The sequence below is a fragment of the Nothoprocta perdicaria genome, unplaced genomic scaffold, assembly GCF_003342845.1.
Source record: "Nothoprocta perdicaria isolate Ctin4 unplaced genomic scaffold, notPer1 scaffold_186, whole genome shotgun sequence".
Taxonomy (NCBI): domain Eukaryota; kingdom Metazoa; phylum Chordata; class Aves; order Tinamiformes; family Tinamidae; genus Nothoprocta; species Nothoprocta perdicaria.
In genome coordinates this window covers 279,041-298,790 of record NW_020455049.1, presented here as the reverse complement: position 1 = coordinate 298,790, position 19,750 = coordinate 279,041, and the positions used below count along the sequence as shown (strand labels likewise).

General features: G+C 40.6%; 1 protein-coding gene across 1 annotated transcript in view; it reads left to right on the top strand.

The window, feature by feature from the left end:
• The first annotated feature begins 207 nt into the window (after nt 1-207).
• MOB2 (MOB kinase activator 2) overlaps nt 208-19,750 on the top strand; it is a 50,670-nt gene continuing 31,127 nt past the window's right edge. The window contains exon 1 of the mRNA XM_026036768.1: nt 208-260. Coding sequence (XP_025892553.1) covers nt 223-260 — 38 coding nt within the window. The 5' untranslated portion in view covers nt 208-222. The remainder of the gene's footprint in view (nt 261-19,750) is intronic.

The window sequence follows — 19,750 nt, the reverse complement described above, 5'->3', positions numbered from 1 at the left end:
CCAGATTCTTGTTTGGCTGCAGACAGTTTCCTCTGGGCTTCCTGCTAATTGGCTCCAGTGGCGGTTTCTCATTGTTCCTCACTGATGACTCAGAGAAACAGGAAAGAGATCCCCTGATTAACAAAAAGCACACACAACCACCAAGCAGGTGCCTCTCTTCTGGTTAAGCAGAGGACAAACCTCCTCATTCTGGATTTTTTCCTAAGATTCTTATCTGCAAGTATGAGACTCAAGAGGAATGGTTCATACACACTGAACGGGTAAGAAAGCGACCGCATCATCCTTTGAATCCTTGTCATTAAAACTGCATGAAAACCGAACCGTTTGTTTTTCTTGCTAGGGAAGGGCTATGTGAAATAACAGCCAAGTGTTTCGTCTCTAAAGTGGTGGAGGGTCACAATACACAACACGCACGGCTTATTCAGCTCGCTTGCTTTAGCATTTTGTCAGCATTGTTTTTAAAGCATGTGCGTTTGTCGGGGGGGGTGATTGGGGCTGCCTGTGCATTGCAGTGACTTGCATCTGATCTAACAGGGGAAGAAACTCCTGCTCAGTTAAACACCAAAGTGTTCAATTTCTTAATTGCAGAAGGGATGTCTTGGTGTAAATTTTCTCCTAAATAATTATGCACATGCCCCAGATTAAAAACAGAGGTGAAGTCGTTAAAAGTGATGCTCCCTTTGTAGTGAAAAAGGATGACTTGAAAATTGGTCTGTCTCAAAAATGAACTAATTTCAAGTGCTGAAAACTGCTCTGAGTTACCTTACTAATTTTATGGTTCTAAAAATCCTGATTTTCTCTCAGATTGCTATAAAATGCTCTCCATAACAGAGGAACCCTAAGCTTGAATAGGCTTTGCGCTTTTTTTTTTTTTTAAGGAACCTTAACTTTTCTCTAGTAATTAAAAATAGAGAATTTTCAAGTGAAAGTATTTTCCTGTGGTTGCATTTGATTTGACTAGTGCACATGTGTTGTAAGTGTTCAGATGAAGCGAGATTTATTTCTTGGCACCCTATACGTGCTCTGAGGAGCATTTGTATTTCTTCCACGCAGCTGCGTTAACTCCTCAGCCATACCTGGCTGGAGACTTGACAAATGAAGAAAGCCTCGCAGTGTCATTTTGCTTTATTACTGCTTTTAACCTACTGTAGTAAGTAAGCATCTTAGTAAGTGCTTCATGGTGCAGTTGGCGTAGGGCTTCATCCCTGAAAAGCCCAGTTATATTCCCAAGTGCAGCTGGAGACTAGCCCCAAACTGCCCAGTTGCTTTGAACTGGTGGCCCGTGGCACAGCTGGTCACGAGTGGCCATCTCCACACCAGGGAAGGATATAGCCTTGCAAGTAGGTCAGATGGGCAACATTTTGGTAGTGATTTTCAGCTGGTCTCCACTGCATTTCCTCCCCTCGCTTGCACACCCCCAATTACAAAGATCCTTTACTTTGTTGGTATATATTTAAATTAGATTTTTTTCTGAAATACAACCACAGGTTAGGTTTTTAGTAGCAACATCGTTGCACACTAAACTCTAACTTATGTTTAACTTTCTTGTGTCTGTCATAAAAATTGTTTTCTGAGTCTAAACAAAACCACACATAATTGAAAGTGACTATCCTTATAAGTATATAACTATACAGCATACATGTATACAGTAAAATGAGTTTGTCGGTCAGTGAAATTGAACTTGCAGTAGGTAGAAGTTAACAATATACTAGCATTCATTTTTTTTATTTGCCTGAGTTCTTGTTAATTTGAGAAGTTGCCTTAGAAAGGCAAAAATGGTAAAGGAAATACAAAACCTGATGCATACAGCTTATGTTAATGTTTTAGTTTTCAGTTACATATGGGAAGAGCAATATTTAATTGATTTGAGGTTTATCAAAAATGAATGCATGCACTCTATAGAACTTAAGTGGAATAAATTGTGCAAGATTATTCTGTGTATCTATTTTGCCTTGTTCTGACTTGCAAGATGCTGCATAATCATTTTAAGGAATTTCGTGTCTTGTGGCCTAGTGAATACCTGGTGAATACATTTTATCACAGTCATTCGACTAGAAGCGTTGTGTTACAGTGAGTAAAACCAGTGGCATCCAAATGTTTGCATCTAAAAGGAGCTTCCACATTCAATCTGTGGTTTTCTGCAATGTTATCTGATTTTAACATGCTGATGTGCTTTGCTCTATTAAACAGCAGATGCTGAGGAGTGAATTTATCTAATTAAATTCCTTTTATGTTTATCTCTTGCCTGGATGTTTTAATAACACAAGGTAATGGAAAAAGAGCTTGAAATGTTTTCCTGTTCATTTTAAAGTTTTGGCTTGTCAGCAGAAAGGCTTGTTTTGATCCTGTAGGGTTTTTTGTTCAGGACACCACGTTCCACTTGTCAGGTGGAGTGGCATCCTGTGGCAGAGGTCACTTCAGGAGAGCAGTGCTCAGTGTTTTGAGGCATCCGACAGTACCGACTCCTGCTGAAGCAGCTACCTGCAAATAGCACCAATATAGTTACAGTAGGATTGCAGCTTATAGGATGTGAAAACCATAAGCTTCTATTGAGGAAAAAAAGGAAATGAACTTGCCACATATATTCTGAGTCAGGCAAGGGAATGTTAGAGCAAATGTGTTTTCAGATGTTAAAACACAGATGCTGTGTATCAAATCAGTAGGAATTAATTTTTCAATCATATGTCTGCTTGACTTGAACCTTCTTTCTTTGCAAAGTTTTTATTTGTGAGGGAGGGCAGGAACTTCTGTTAAAAGCCTCTTTTTTGTGGGGGGGAAACATTAGCTGTTGGTCTAAATTTCTAAAGTTCATTTTTTCACTCTCCTCTTTTGAACAGAAGAACAGGCAATCTAGGCTTTTTAGAAAACCAGGCAAAACTATTAGTTATGCTTGCATGTGCCATTTTGTTCTTAAAAAGTAAATAAACGGTTCCTAACTCTTTAGTTAGATGCATTTGTCACAGAGATTGGTTTTTGAAGCTCAGTGTTGTTTTTAGCTTGGAAAGCATGTCCAGATTTTTAAGTTTCAATCATTTTTAAAATTTAGTTTCTGGGAGATACGATGCTGATATCTTAGGTGAAGCAACCCAAAAGAGATAGAAGTCCAATCTCTGAGGTAAGGGGGTTACGCGAAGATTCTTGTATCTTTTGCATAAAGATGCTCATTTTTCCTTTTAATACTTCCTTCTTGGACATTAGAAAATATGCAGATATTTGGCTCAGTTTTCAAGAAGATCTTGCTTGATGCTGCTTCTAAACAAAGGATTGCAATAGGAGTCATCATAATTATTTTTTTGTTTGCATCTAGTTTGGTCAGCTACTGATTGTACTTTGTGAACTCGCAATGGAGAGGAAGACTGCAAGGGGAAATAAGATATTTGAAAATATTCAAATCTAATACTAGCTAAAAGCTCCCCCTACCCTGACCTGCTCTCATATTCTATTTTACTAAAGTTGACACTATTGTTAGAATTGCAAACATCTGAATTGCAAATTATACATAGTCTGAAGCTGTACTTATAAGTTGATTGCTCTGTATGGTTTGGTTGGGCTGGTCTCACTGATCATGGCCGTGTTTACTTTTGCTTTTCGAAGAGGTAATGGTTAAACATCTTTGTGGAGGCAAAAGGTCTAGTGCAGAGATTCACTGGAGGACACTGAATGAGGAGACCAGCCTTATCTTGCTGAGGCTGAAGCAGCAGTCTCACTGCCAGCACCTCCCTGGCGGTGCTGTTAAGTCAGCGCTGCTGCTGTGTGCTAACCTGGAGTGTGCTGAGTGTATTTCTTTGCATTGCATAATTTCTTCTTACTGACAGTCCTCTGTGAAGGTCATCTTTGCTTGGACCACGTCCCTTTATTTGCTTGGTGCTGCGTTTTTTGGCGGTGTGAAATGCACCAGTGTTGTAATGGTGTTAGTATCAGTCCTCCCTTTGCAAATGATATATTTTGTTTTAATCTTCTCCCTTGTCCTTTTAGTGCTCGGATTTACAGATGATCAGCATAAACCTTTGCATAGGAGTGAGGCATCAACTAAAAATAGTTTATTATACATCTGCTTCCACTGTCATTTTGTCCTATTGACTTAGTTTAAAAAAGAGTGTAAATCCAAGCATACTTTTTAGGAGGTACAAATTCAAGTTTCCCAAAGAAATATGCAACTTGAACTGTGCAGGTGTGATCACACGTAGAGCATGTGCTTCTACACGCAATACCCCTTTATGGTGCAGAGCCAGGTTGTTGTCTCCACTGTCTTAATGCTACTCTTTTTCCCAGGGAAAAAAATAAAAGATCATCTAAATGTGAGGGTAATTCAGTCAAAATATTATACTATCCTGAACTACTAATTTCTTATTTCTCATAAATTGTGATCACAATTTGTAATAACCCTTTTTATCCAAAATAAAGATTTCTGGGGGGAAAAAGATTCTCCTTTTCTCTCATGAACAGTTAGAAAGTAGAGAGACTTGCAGTTATGTAATCAAAGGCAGAAGTAACCAATGCCTTGAAACTTGAGTTAAACAAGGAAGAAATATTTAGGACTATCTTATAATTAATGGATGTTCATCTGACTCTGATAAAATATTGTTGGCCTTGAAATCCATTTCCTGTGCTTCAAGCCACTGATTTTAACTAATGACTCTTGATTTTGAGCCAAGCTCTGACACTGGAAAATAAAAATATATTTTCCTCATGCTTCTCCATTTCCCTCTTATGCTGACAGAAAACAAAGGAGAAAAAAACTGTATGTTCACTTTATTGAAAAATGAAGAATATGAGCTTCTGCTCCAGAAGGCTTTTTAAAAATATGGTTTCAGCTTCACAAAAAAAAAAAAAAAAATATTAAAGGATGTGACAAGCCACTCATGAAAGCCTGTTAAAATACTTCATCTGGCAGCCAGAGCAGAATGAACACCCACGTATCTTATCTGAAGAGAAGCAGCTGCGAGAACTATTTTACAGTCCTCCCAAGTTACTACAGCTCCTATCATTAAAAAAAGGAAGATCTAAGGCTGCTACTACAGACTGTTTTCATTGGAAAGTGCAGCAAAGTTTTGTCACGTTAAAGCCAAAACTGTAGATAATGTGCTACAATTTTCCCTGGATTGGGTCTCCTTTTCTGGAAAGTCTTCTTTAAAATGCTTTATAGTGGCAAGAATCTAAGCCAAGATGCAAGGCTAGCGCTGCTGACTGAGCGCTGCCTGACTCGAGGTGATCCTACTGCTCTCTTAGTCAGCTCTCGCATAGCTTCAGGTGTAGGTTTGCTCTCCTCTCAGGCTCCGTGTGTTCACTCAGTGTGCTGCACTTGCAAGGTGAGCTGGTTTCTGGTGGGTCTTTGAACTGCTCTTTGTCTTGTTTGGCTGAAATGAGGGTCTAATTGCTGAGTGTGTAGGGAGAGAACAGTCTTAGAGCATCTGCATGGTGTGGCAAATGAAACCATTCACGAGCAGTAGGAAAAGTTCCCTCTCAAATACACTTTTGCTGCCTCCTCCCCCTTTAGAGAATACACAAGACTACTCTAGGCTTCTGCTGTGTTATGAAAAAGAAGAAATGCCATGATAGGGAAGAAAATCTTGTGCTTACCAAGGTGCATCTTTCATTCCAGAAGGCAATGACTTTTTGCATTTACCTTTTCCCATCCTTTCCATAACTATATAATGTTTGCACCTCCCAAACCTACAGCCACTCGTCTTCAAGCTTCCTCTAAACCCTATGTCCTTTTCTTCTTTCTTTCGTGCATTGAGGAGTGAGTTTTCCTGTCGTAATGAAATGTCTTTAGTCTGAAATCGCTACCAAAGTGAACTAGCTGAAGTCCCTCTACAATTAGTCTGCAAGCAGCCCTGCAGGTGCTGCCAGGCAGAAGAAGCTTTGGAGGTCCTTGTGGTTGACACCAACCATGAGAGGTCGGTAATGTGTTTGTCCAGGAGCAAGAGAGAAGGAAATACGATGCAAAATACCAAATGTTGGTCTAGAATTGCAATCCTAGATCCTTGGAGTCTCTCTTCAGCTTCAGGAAGGAGTTGTTTGGGTAGCTATTGTCTTATATTTGGTCTGGCTGTTCTGGTTGCATCTATGTTCTCAAATACATTTTTTTTTTTTTTTGTTTTAACGTGCCTACAAAAATGTTTTAAGCATTTTCATATCCATTAACAACATGTATAAAGATTTCAATCATAAGCCTTATATGGGGAAAGTCTTAAACTTAATGCTTATAAAGGGGAGATTTCCTTAGAACTCGCACTGAATCATTGCAGTGTTATATTAATAGAACTATTCCCAAATATGGATTTGGAACTGAACCTTCATGGTGAACAGTGCAGATGACTTAAGAAAAATATATATTTAAATTAAATATCAAATATTTCTTTGGGTAGCTTCTTGGTCAGAAAATTGTTCAGATCAGCAGAGCATGTAGTGTAGACTTAATCTTGGAATATGATCCTAAAAGCATGGTATGTTATGCCAGCTGATATTCCAGCAGGAAAAAATTTTGTAGTTTTGCTGAGAAAAAATGTATTTGCTTCAATGTGATTGAAGGTCGTACAGCGATTAAGAAATAAAAAGCTCAGGCTATAACATAAAAAGGTCTTTATTTTAATGCATACTCCTAAACGTGGCACGTCTCCTACCCTCTAGGAATGTTTAAAGCACAGAGTAACCTCCAGAAATATAGATACTTTCTCCTAGATTATCTGTGTGCAGCTAACAATAACTCTTTACAAATGTTTAATTTGTTTCCACCAGCAGCAAAAATTTCATTTGAAACTCCAGAATGCTCTGTTGCAGGTCTGCCCTGTGTTGTATAGTCTTCTGCATGCTCTGCTTTTTTCCCCCGTATTATATCCTTGGAAATGTCTCACTTTTTTAGTATAAAACAATTGAGAAGCACAAAGTTGAAGCACAGAATCTTGGGCAGTGATAAATGCTCTTATTAAGATTTGAAAAGAAGTTTCTGTCTCTGCAACTGTAGACCAGAACAGAGAAGGGCAAAACACATAATTGAAACTTGAAACTTTGATTTTGGCACCTTCTGTTGTGGCTCTGTTTTTTCTACCCTAAGTGAAACGTGAAGTGTAGCATCTAATATGGGCAGGGGGATAATTAAGGTAGTACATGTGCAGGGCAGAAGTGCCCACTAAGAGTAGACATGTAAGTTACTATTGTTTTCCATTAAAACTATTAATGTCCAAATTTATAGCTCTTTAATAATAACTAAGGGGCCCAAATTAACTCTAAACTTTTATAGCAGCTGCTGTGAATTGCTGCTTCAGTAGCTTGAGGTACATGGGACAGTTTATTTTCCCTTGACTCAAACATGCTCCAGAGCTTTTTAAAGGCAAATCACTGTAAAATCATAATGAACAAGTGTAGCTAAAATAAAGCCATATTAAAAGCCTTTCCAATGAATTCAGGCTTAAAACAAACAAACAAAAACAGAACAGGAGCTTATTTTCTTCCTTGCATCACTGTCAAACTGCACCTGCAGTAATGATGTGGTTAAGTGAGGTTTGTTTTCACACAGCTGTATTAAGGGAGCCCTTGCTTATGGTCCTCTGTAAAGCCAAGAAAAGAAGGCAAAGCAAAAGCTAATGATTTTTATCTTCTATTCCCAAATCTCTGCTTGCCAGCTCTGCAGAATGAAACATCACTCATTTTGCTTTGCTGCTAGCTCAGCTGAAACAAAATGAGGGTTCTTAGACTTCTCCTACGTGGGAGAGAACAGCAGCAATATTGATGGATGTGAAAGATAACTAAGCATCATTCATTGGCAGGGAAGATCCTAATGAGAAATACGAGGCAGCTCGCAACAGCACACTGACTTTCTGTGCTGGTCAGGTTTTATTGGCTTGGGAGCTTAATTTCACAGCAGTCATACAGCTGCAATACTCAAAAGCATTGGGTCACTTTTCTTCTTATCTTTGCTTTCCTGGTTTGGTCTATAATTGTGAGTGTGTTCTTGATACAGTAGCGTTACAGCATTAATATTTTTTCCACTGTAGTTTTATAGGGCATATAATGCGCTTTTTTATAATGACTTGTGTCCAAGTTAAGTACTTATGAACAGCCATTTCATAAGTACTTCACTTTTGGATTTTAGTGGGTTATTTTAGGATTTCTTTGGGTAGCTTGTACACAAGTAATTTCAAACCTCCTTAGTACCTGTTTGAGTGAGCAGTCTTCCTTATGATCATGATAACTCTTCTTCTGTTACTAGTTCTTAATATGTTCCTTGAGTCTATCCGATCAACATGAAGATCTCAGTCCTTCCAGACATGCAAACTGCAATTGTCAAATAATGGGTTTTCCTAGAATTTTTTTTTTTTAGTCACCAAGCTGAATACAATATTGTTGCTAGTTTATTCTTTATGAAACAGGGGCATAGACTTGTGTGCTCCGGAGAGCTATATTCTGCACTAGGAACAGTATGGGCTCATTTATAGAACAGGGATAAAAATGTCTAGCCGCTTTATAAGGGGTATAAGAACTAATTAACTTGTGCAGTTACTTGTTATAAAAGGCATATTTCTTTGCATTTGTTGCAATTACATAAAGATGAATAAAGTCTTTGCAAAAGTCTAATGACCTTAAAACTCAAATCCAGGATGACTTTTACTTACAAAAGCATTTGTTTTGTGTTTGTAAGTAAGACTGCATGAAATATAAATACATCTGAAAAGAGCAGCAGCAGACGGGGTAAATATCGGCAAGTGCAGCCATCCTGTTGCCTACCTTAGAATAATTCCTGCTCCGCATTTGAAGAACAAATGTTACTGTTGCCAAACTCCGCCTTTTTCCTGCCAAGGCTGCATGTGGGAGAGCCTTTGTAAGTGTCTGCTTCCTGTTTCCCAGACAAGGGAGGGAAAAAAATGTGTTTTCTCCTTGTTCTGAGAAACAAAAGACAGGCAATGACTGCATGCACACATCAGCTGCTCCTGTGTCAGCCCAAGTGGGAATGTGCAAACAGCTGAAGGCTCCAGGGAGTTCCTTAGTTTGGCCCTTGGCAAAAATGGGACGTTGTTACGGCAATCTGTCTTGCCTGGCTTGTCTTGAAAGCGTTAGGAGAGAGGCAACTGTATGGAAGGTCATAAAGGGAGCTGGATATGTGTATTTTATTATGTCACTTTGACCCAATCTTTGAAGCATAGAAAAAAAATTGTCAGTATCTTCCCTCATTTTTTACGATTCGTGGCTGCCTAAGTCCCACATTTGCAGTTTTAAGGATCAATTTTTGTCACAGATTATTGAGTTTTGAAGATTGAACTTTGCAAGAACCAAAGGTAATAGTGGGGGGAGAGAGCATATGCCCAAGCCTCTCACAAAGTAATCAGGGTTCTTTTTAAGTGTAACACTAACTTATTTGTAGCAACAATTAAAACTTGCAGGAGAGGAAGCACAGAGGCACAGAATGATTTTTCTTATGACTATTGGAGACGCTTCTTTTGACTCTTGGTGCAGGCTTCACAGCTCTGCTTTCCCCAAGACTTCTTCCAACACCAAGTCTGTGTCTTCAGATCTTGACAAGTTATTCAGATTCCAGCTTTTAGTCCCCAAACCTAATATTTCGTATAACAGCTGTTACAGATCTTGGCACGTGTGTGTGTATACATATATATAAACTAGATGTCTTGGAAACAGATAGTAGCATGTCTGTGAATTAGCTGTTCCATATTATTTAAGAAATAGCCCCAGTCTTCTTTCACTATACATTATTCATATTTATGTGTCTGGATGTAAAAATTTTTTATATATATCTATATACACACACACAGATCAGCATTAATGTATTTTAAAGTCAACTAATATAAACTGCTATAAAAAGGTAATAACCATGAAAAGAGGTCCTATATTTCTGGAGGGAAAAAATAAATCTGTTTTCATAGAGGCTAGTTGAGTTCATATCTCATCTTTATCCTCTCCCTTTAGGAGAAAAAGTTACTAATTTCTTAATCCTACTTAAAGTTTGCTCTCTTTGGGAGAATTTTGCAGTCAATACTACATGTAATCAGCAGTGTAATCAATCACAATGCTGAGCTATATGATATTTATAGAGGACAAACGGTAGAGTGTCCCTATATGTATTTGTGGGGTCTGTGAATAAATAACAGGCCTCCTAAAATTGCCCTGGGATTAACGGCAGGATTTGGGGATTTCTTTAGAAGGTGCCTCTGGAACTATTGGTTGCTTCTTTCTCCCTTGCCCTCCTGAGAGGAGCTGCCTCTGTGGTCTGGGAGCTTCCTGTTTTTGCTCTGCCTGCCAGCTCGGATCCCAACTACAGCAGTTCTGAAGGCTGCTTGGTGGAAGGGAGGGAGGGAGAGAACACGTTACTGTTAGGAGGAATACAGTGGACTGAGTAAATAGTTTGAACTTTTGATATTTTGGATGTTTTGAAAATCGTCTTGAACATCTGGTTCACAACAAAATAAATAAGCAGCTGAATTATAATAGAGCTTCTATGCGTTGACATTGCCTCATTTAGATAGATGAGTAAGTTTGCAGTGACGTTCTCAGTTGTGGAGGGGAGTGTGAATTTCCCTTCTATATGAACAGGAAAGTTTATAAATCTACTCTATATGTGAGTAGTTATGATCACGTTGAGGTTGTTTCTGTGTGGCAATTGCCTCGTTCCTGAAAAAAATCATAATACCCAGTTTGATTTTGGTCATCATTATCACTGTGATCCTTTGATGACCAGACCTGTGCACTGGACAGTGAAGCCCCTTGTTGAAAAAAAATGTAAGATTAGGAACAGATTGTTGATTTGTAGCCTCCTGTAGTCCTTTCCAGCTGCTTTCTGACACATGTGCTGAACAGCTCCCCTTGCTTCTCCCTCTCCTGCCTCAAGTCCAAATCTGTTTGTTTTCCGGGTATTCTCCTGTGTTCTGGAGCAACTTTGGCTTCCTCTTGCAGTGGTGTCTAGCACAGCATCCTGGCAGTGGAATAATGGAATGAGGACTTGCATGTATGTATAGTCTTGCTCTATATACACTCTTACTACTCATTTATGGGAACTGGGAATTGTTCTTTGGTTTTATTTTGTTTGTGAGAACGTGTGTGACGCTATTAGCCTTCACGTATGGTTTAACAGCAGTGAGGCCAATTGTAATGGCAACCCTCTCCTAAAAGAGAGCTAAAGCAGCAGAAAACCAGAGCTCTGAAAAAAAGAACAGGGTTTAGGCTGATCTGGGCATGAAGAAGTGAACAGAGGTGCTCCTTTCTGATGAAGTTAGTAGACAGAGTGACTTGGCATTATCTCAAGAAGATGGCCTCAGAGGGTTTCGGAGAGATGCTAATAAGCATTTTGTGTTTGGAGATTACTAAAGAGCACTGTTCAGAGAAGGTTCAGGGGCCCTGTGGTAGATCCCATAGGACTAATTACATATTAGTCTGGTATAAACAATGCAATGAAATACAGTCCACAGGATTTTTAGAAAGAGACGGGGGGGGAGGGGAAGCTAAAAGTTTTAGACTTCCTGAATGTAAATTTATTTTAGTTTTTTTTCCCCCCATGCCCATCCACCTGAACACCATGGCAGCTTTTAGCTTCTCTAATGCTTTTATTTGCACAGAGCAGGAGTTTGCTGCGTCACTGAGTTGTGAGGCCATTGGCAAAGGGTTGCAAAAGCAGAGGCAATGCCATGCTGCTGATGTGGTCCCGTGTCCAGGCTGCTTTTCTTGAGCAGCAAGAGCAGCTGTGCGCTGTACCCCAGGATCACTGTTGCTGTTGGGCGATGGGGGAGCACAGGCTCTTTATATGGAGTTCTGCTGGGAGTTGGTTATCCTGCATGAAACGGGGTGGTAAATGAAGCACCGAGGAAGTTATGCAGCAGCTTTGGCTCCTGGTAGAACATGTTGAAGCTGGAAGACGTGCACAGGTTGTGACTTGCATGGTGGTGATGTGGGAAACCTTCTGTTTCTCATCCACCTGGCAGCTCAACACCCTTGAAGTGTGTTGGAGCGTGAGGGTGGGTGGGCACAACTGCTGTTAGCTTTTCCCATTGCTGCTGTCTGCCTGTGCGCCTTGTCACCCATGGGAGATTGTCCTGCCCTGGTCCCTGTCGAAGGGAGGAGCACGAGCAAGACCCCGGAGGCAACAGGCAGTACAGAGGCACTGCCCAACGTGCCTCTCTAATGGCCATATTAGCAGGTGATAAGTGGAACCCCTTCAAGGTTTAGGCTGCCTCATCTCACCCTCTCCCCTCTGGCTGGTCCCTTGAGTCAGAAAGTTTGGCTTGAACCAGCAGTGTACATGGCTCAAGGGTATTCAAGGATTCCCGTGGAAGCAATGCACGGATAAAGGAGAGCCAATTTTATATGGAAGGAGACATAAAACCTATGTGCTCTCTAGTTGTTTCCTACAGCCTGGGTCTGAATGAACAGACTACAGCTTTTTATTTATTTATTTTTCTTCTTTTCCCTCTCCCTTATGGTTGTAGGGAAGGGAGCAAAGAAAATGAGCTTCAAGAAAAACAAGTTATTTTCTCCTTGAGGTTTTCAGTCAAAGGTAGCCCAACCTGTGTGGGATGAAAAGATGTTAATTGTTTCCAAGCAGATTAAGTATTTATAAAACAAGGGCTGTATTACAATTTGCAGGCCTTCTGTCTAGAGAATACAGGTAATTTGATAATTATACATATATATTTTTTCCCTGCTCAAATAAGAGTACTAACATTCTTCTTGTCCTAGGATGGAATATTCTCTGAATTTCTTGTAGCTAGAATTAGAAACAAAAACAGATTATTTTTAACCTTTCAACATTATTAAATGAAATAATGTTCCTTTAATCTCTTGGGGAATGAAGAGCCAGTTAAAGTTTGCTGTGCCTGTTCATCCCAGCTAAGTTTTGAAAAATAGCTCCGAATCTTTTCGTCAGCCATGCTTACATTTTCTTGAGCAGGCTTGGATCCCTTCTGAATTGGAAATACAGAAAAGAGACGTAGGATTTAAAGACTGGGGCAAAACCAAAAGATTCTTTGCAATAAAGCATAAAGAGATTATTTAAAAAAAATGTGAAAGGATTCAAAAGGTGAAAATGATATCTGGCTAATCAAGTTCAAAAAAAAAGAAAGGAAGGAAAAAATAGAATTTGATGAAGAATGGGTAGCAATCATAACCAGAGCAATGAGTTGATGTTAAAGCCAGTTCCCCAGGATGCTGTGGAGCATCCTGCGCGCAGCGGTTTGCGCTGTGACGGGCACCGAACGGCCCCAGCTTCCCCAGCAGCCGCCTTCTCTTGGCCGCTGCCTTCCTGAGGGCTCCCAAGAGCGGGTAGGTGGCTGCAGTGTCCCCTGCATGTGTCACGTCTTGGATGAGTTGGGAAATCTGGCTTTTCAGGCAAGTGTCAGGTAGGTCCTGAGGTACCCGATCCGTGGGTGCCCCTGGAGGAAATGGGCGTGACTCAGCCCAAGGAGAAGTTGGGTGTTACCAGTGTGGGTTCTGCCTGCGCTTCAGGTGTCTTCTGGCGTTTGTTGGTGGGATCTGAAGAGGATTTTTGAGAGCAAACCTGCACTAGCAGAGACTTGAGCACAACCAAGGGCTTTTTTCTTTTCTTAAGATTTTTTTTTAACCTTTGTAGCTTGTTTTGCTTGGGCGGCTAGCTCCGAGGCGCAGGGCGAGGGGTGACTACATTAGCATGCACGTGCAGTACACATCTTATAGGAAGTGCTGTGTCTACAGAAGGGGCTACTCTTTGCTGGCACGCTGTTTTTATACAGCCAGAGTATCTGCCCTAATACCTGCCTGTGGGAGGGCTTTGCTTATTATTCCTGTTTCTGTTTTCTGCTTATATTGTGGCATGAATCTAAACCATGATAGATGCAGATGTTGGTATCAATTCAGTGAAATGTGAACTGACTTTCAACTAGTTTCTCTATAAATTTGCCTGGGAGAAAGGGAGCCAGGAAACTCTTCTCTACAAGAACAGCTAGTGAGCAGTTGGTAAGGGCGATAGGGTAGGCATGGTGCTGTGGTCAGGCTCTGAATGAGCATGCACACTTAGATATGCAAACAAAGCCTCATTTGCAGAATGAAATATTTTATTGCGTTCAGAAGCAGCACTAGCAAAGTGCTTTGAGTGTTGTAATCCTAAAAGCCACATCTGTACTGGCTTACCATAACAGGAAGTTTCTTTAGAAACTTGCATTTTTTGTCAATGTTTTTAACGTATAAATAGAGAACCTATATTGGGAAGCAAAGGAAAATTTTCTTCAAACCCTATGGAGTTTTCATTCTGTGTCCTCACCCCTTTGGAAGCTTTCTCATATTGAGCTTAATTCTCAAAGAGCTCAGGATACAAAATTTCCAGCTTAATACAGTACTTTGCATGTGCATAAAGTCTGAAGTTGCTCAGTTCTTCATGTACAGATCTAACAGCTTAGTTGGGAAGATAGGAACTGAATCCTTAGCAGCTTTCATGAACTCTTCAAGATTTTGAGGCAAACTTGCAGTAGAGCAGTTGCAGGCAGACTCTATGTTCTGTTTTTTACCATCCTTCAACCAAGGAAATGAAAAACTGGATTTTGAGATATAATCAGACCTGTGAATATGGAGTGAGTGCAAAGCAATATACCAAGGTGAGCTTTAAAGGCGTTTATTTCTTGCTGTTGCGTGGTGTTTTCCTATGGCTGCTGCCATAGTGTGGGTGCGCAGGGCTGGCTGCCTTCCCCAGAGTAAGGAAGGTGATAGAGGACTGCATCTGTTCAGGAGAATTTGGGATGTTCCATGCTTCTGGCCAGCATCCGGAAGAGCCTGTGCTGCATAGGTGCCATCTTCAGCAATCTGCTCTGTTTTCTTCCCTGGACCTTTGGTTAATGGGTGCCAAACAGTACGTCTCCTGCTTTTCCTTTTGGCAAATGTGCACCTGTCCGTTTTGTGAAAAAATCATGAGAAACCCCCGGAAAATTCCCTTTGTTGTTGAACACACATTTTAGAGTTGACTATTATTCTGAAATTTTAAGCATATGTTGGAATTAGAATGCCAGATTTTCCTTCTGTTTTATGATGTACTCTTCTAGATAATCAGAAAACTGCTAAAGATAAAGGATGAGCAATAATGAAAGGTGAAGGAGAAAAGTTACTACCTGCTTTAAAACAACAACAAAAATAAAGCCAGAGAAATGAAAGATAACCCTTTGCTGAAGGTAAAAACAATGAGAAATGGGATGGTGCTGCTCATGTGTGGGTGTGTGTGGTTATATAATGTGGGAAAAATATTCGAACATGCTAAGAATAGCGGCTAAATGCTCGTCGTCCTGGTAGTATCCTGGTCACGATGCGATTCTGAGCAAAATGGACTATAATTACACAGGAAAGTTGCTATTTGCATAGTGGAACACAATGTATTTTTCCTAGTTTCAAGTCATTTTTAGAGCAGTGTGTCCAAAGAGAAAAGTTCACATACTGAATATTGGAGCACAGTTGTGTGATGCGTGAAACGCACCTTCCAAGTGAGATTTTGGGAACTCTGGACTCCTGCTCCTCCGCTGCTTTTAGCACAACATAGTGGTCTTTTACCTGTCCACACAGGTAGCAGTAGCAAATCCATTCAAGGGTTTCTTACTAAGCATTTTTCCGCATTTGAACAGTCTTTACCATGTTCAGCATCATACCATGATGCTGGATATTCTTGTCAGACGGTAATTAAGTATCCCCCTCCTTTCCAGTGCAGTGCCTTGGGTGCCTCTTCCTCTGCTTGCTAGCTGGCAAGGCTGCTCTCCTTGCAACACTACGAAAACACGGCAAATGAGGGAGCTTGTCTAACCAGCCCAGTGAGACTCTTCTGTCAGCCATTTGTACCCCTGGTAAATAAACAGCCGTTTATTGTAATGGCCTAGAAGGGAAGAGGTGTAAATCTAGCCAAATAACCAATTGCAGTCTATCCAAAAATTTTAAGCAAGGCAATGTTGCAAAAACTGTATGTGCAGTAGTGTTATTAAAAGTCAGATCTGCATGGTTATTTTTAAGGTGACTTAAGGTGGCCGCTAAATTCAGTACCCATCCAGTATGTGCTTTCCACTTTTATTTTGTTTCTGTTTTACATTTGATATGTGTTTTTAGAAGCTACCTTTATTGTTTCTCCTTTTTGTTTACTGTGTTTACTTGTATGTTCACTGCTTTTAATCCATGTTTGCTACCTCTTAACCTGAGTTTACAACACTGCAAACCCTTGTCACTAACAAAAATACCTTTTTCTGTCCTCGCAGCTGATAATCCAGCCACTATTTGGAAGGCAGTTCTGTAAGCAGATCTTATGAGCTCTGTAATTTTCTGACTATTTTTAAGTATCATATAAATTCTGAGCCTAAAAAGGGAGGCTTCTGCTGCTTTGAGATAATTCACTTTAGATGAATGTCTTACATTATTTTGGCCTAGAGAAACGATAGTCACCATTTATTTTACTTTTGGGGCTGTTTCTTATGAGTTTTTGCCACTAGCATGAATTTGCTCAGTGGTTGACTTGACTTGGCTTTTGAAGAAATGGTATTTAGAAACAACGACTGTGATGACAACGTAACAACCCCATGTGTGGCATTATTTTTGCACACCGCCTCCTGGCTCCTTATTGCATTAGGCTAGTGTGCTCCCAGCATATGTTGGTGTAGTTCCAGGTAGTAATTCCACCTGGAATTGTCTTATTCTGTCACCTTTTCTTCAAACCTATGTCCTGATTTGTGGGAACAGGTTCATCACTAGATCATTTTGTCCCATTAAGTTTTGTGAGGTACCTGAAGTTTTACAGCTTCTCAGTGCGAGATTTAAATCAAATGAGTTACGGGGTACGCGTTGACTATTTATGAGAAGAAAAACAAAGCATGAGAAGTGGGCAAATATTTTGGTAATTGAAAAGATAACAAGCTCATTCATGCTGTGCGGTGTGGAGGGCCGTGCCTACCGAAGAGCAGGTTGCATCTGCAGTGTGCATGTGCAGCGGGGTCTTGTGTGGGCCAGGCTGGAACAGATGCTGTGGGTTCCTTGGTATGTACCATTACACCAGAATATGTGTCACAAATTGTCCTATAAAATGTCAGGATTTTAGCGCGGAATTCACAAAATGTGATTTTAATGCGCTGACAAAGAGCTGTTAATTTCTTTTAGTGGCTGTAAATGCTTTATCAGCAGCAGCATGCTGGGTTTGGTGATTCCTCAAAGACAAGATCTTTGCTGCTTCTTTCCAGACTGAGTGCCAAGGCGGGTCTCGGTGATGAATTACTTGTTGCCGTCTTTCTGTGGCCCTTTCCGTCCGTCTGACGCATGCCCTTACAAGCACCCTGCCCAAACAGGTTTTACTTCAGAGTTGTAAAGTGGCCCCTCCTCTTGTCTCATCTGCTGCAATGCAGACAGTGGTTGCAAAGGCCGACCTGGAAATTTTTCATGTTTCATAAATCTGAACTGTTCTAGGTGTTAGGTTAGGTGCCTTATGGCACGATTGACATGGCCAAAGGTGTTACTGGCCTCCTCTAGCCCTGAGCTCTGTTGGGCTCGCTGGGTGTTACAAACTAAAAATTAACCAGGATGTAGGATGCGTATTTTGAACTGTGTGAGGAATGCAAATGTGCATGGGCCTGGGGTGTGAACCTGGTTAATTCTGTGACTTCTGGATTTTGTGGTCCTGCCCCTTAGAAGTTGTACCCAATAAATTGTTTGGTAAGTGCCAGGAATTACAATGAATAGTTTCCACTGTTTAATCTTGCATAATGTAAGCTGTGTGTTTTATATGTTACAGGCATGCCTGGAGAAAAATCTTCTAGAATAAATTTCATGCTTGTTTCATGAATTGCTTCCCCCCCCAATGCTGTCATCTCAATGTGCCCTTACCAGGTAAAATACTTCGCCCTTCCAAAATGAAGCCAGTTCTAACACCAAGAGGGACAAACCTGTGTTTCCTCAGAGACTCTCCAGTGGGCTGGGAAAACTCGGGGAGGTCACTCCCAGCATCTTCCCCTTTCCTTCCCTGCCTTTCCCACCCAAGGGCAGATAGTCGTGGCCTATAGCAGTGCTCGCACAGATACCCTCCTTTCCTGTGCTGGTTACTCCTTTTACTCCTTCCTCTAGAGTTTCGTGCCAATTTGCAATTAGGGGCTTGTTTTCCGTGCCATATTTATGTAAGTCTGTGAAAACAGTAGTCGTGTTGTAAAACTTACAGAGAGAGTTCTGTATATGTGTAGTGAGTAGTCCTGAATTTGTTAAAAAAAAAAAAAATCCCTGGGGAGAATTTCCCAGCCAAGTTTTAGAGGTTTTGCCTCTTTATGTGAAGCTTGAGGTCCAGCATGTGTGGGGAAGAGAAGGAAAAAGCCTCTTTCATTTTAGCCTTTCTGTATTTAATGCATATAGCACTAATACTTCCCCAGTGTACAGCCTATTTGAGCTTCAAAATTGGGACAAGAAAATAAAAATAATGGTAAAATCTGAGATGAAATTCTCACCTGTGTTATCTCTAGGAAGAAGCTAACAGTGTCTATAATGGTATAAATTCAGTGTCTTGCTTTTAACAGTATGCTGGGATCTCCCCAGACAGCAGAGCAGCAGGCACTCTCTTTAATAAGGTTTTTTCCTCTGAGTTGATCTGCAAGATGAGCTTCTCCCCAGACACCCTGTTGGGTGCTCCGAGTGCTTGGTGTCCCAGCCGCAACAGCACAGCCCTGCTTGCTTTGGTTTGCTCCTCTCCTCCTCCCCACTGAAGGGAAAGGGGAGAGAGACCTTCCTCTGTGAGAGAGATGGTGTCTGGCACCTCAGCTTCACTGGCAGCCCCGGAGAGTGCTGGCCTTGGCCTCTAGCTTTGTCTGTATGGAAGGTATTTTTGTGAGAGTGATAGATTTGAGCTGCTTCTCTGCAAATATTTTCAAGTTTATTTTTCCTGTACATAGCATCGCCAAGCAGAGTGTTTTGCAGAACTAACAAGAGGAAAACTTGGCTTTTTGAGCTGTGTCATTTTGATGTTTTATTTGTTTGGAGTGAACTCTGTAAGAATGGGACAGCGTAGGGATTGCCTAATCCATCATTGAAAATGGAGGGCAGTGTAACAGCACACAGCAGCTTAAGAGCAGGGAAAACATTAGCAATTCAGTAATATAGGGCCTTGACCTCGAGTCGTAACTTTTTTTTAAGATTAATGACTTTTAAAAATAGGATTTTTTTTTCCCCTAACAAGGAGAAGCTTTCTGTGATGTTGCAGGCCAAGGTCCCAGTATGATTTCCCTCTCCCATATCCCTGTATCTCGCTGATTAGGAGATTGCTCCAGGGGAGTGCAAAGTCCCCTGGAAAACCCCGTGTCCCGACAGTGCCTGTTTTGTGGGGTGACTTCTGTGGCTGGAGGTGGGGTGACTCGGAGGGAATGATTAGGTTGCAGATAACAGAAACACGGCTCTGTCCTCTTTCTCAGCACTTCTCTCTTGCAGAGTTTGAGTCTGGTGTCTTCTCTTCACAGTTCTTGGGTGCTTTTCAGTGCTCATAGAGTATCTCCCTCTAAGCTGCTGTTTTGCTGCTTCCTTCAATACATTCGTATACTTAAACTCTCATCCGTATATGCTTATTGATGAACCAGGTGTAACTTGACATTTGAGGGGATTTTAGTACAATAGATGTGCCTACACACAGAATTACAATACCTTTGAGATCATGATTTTTATTTGGTACATTCAGCAGTGTTCACTTGCTTTTATTTTTTTTATTTTTATTTTTATTTTTATTTTTATTTTTATTTTTATTTTTATTTTTATTTTTATTTTTATTTTTATTTTTATTTTTATTTTTATTTTT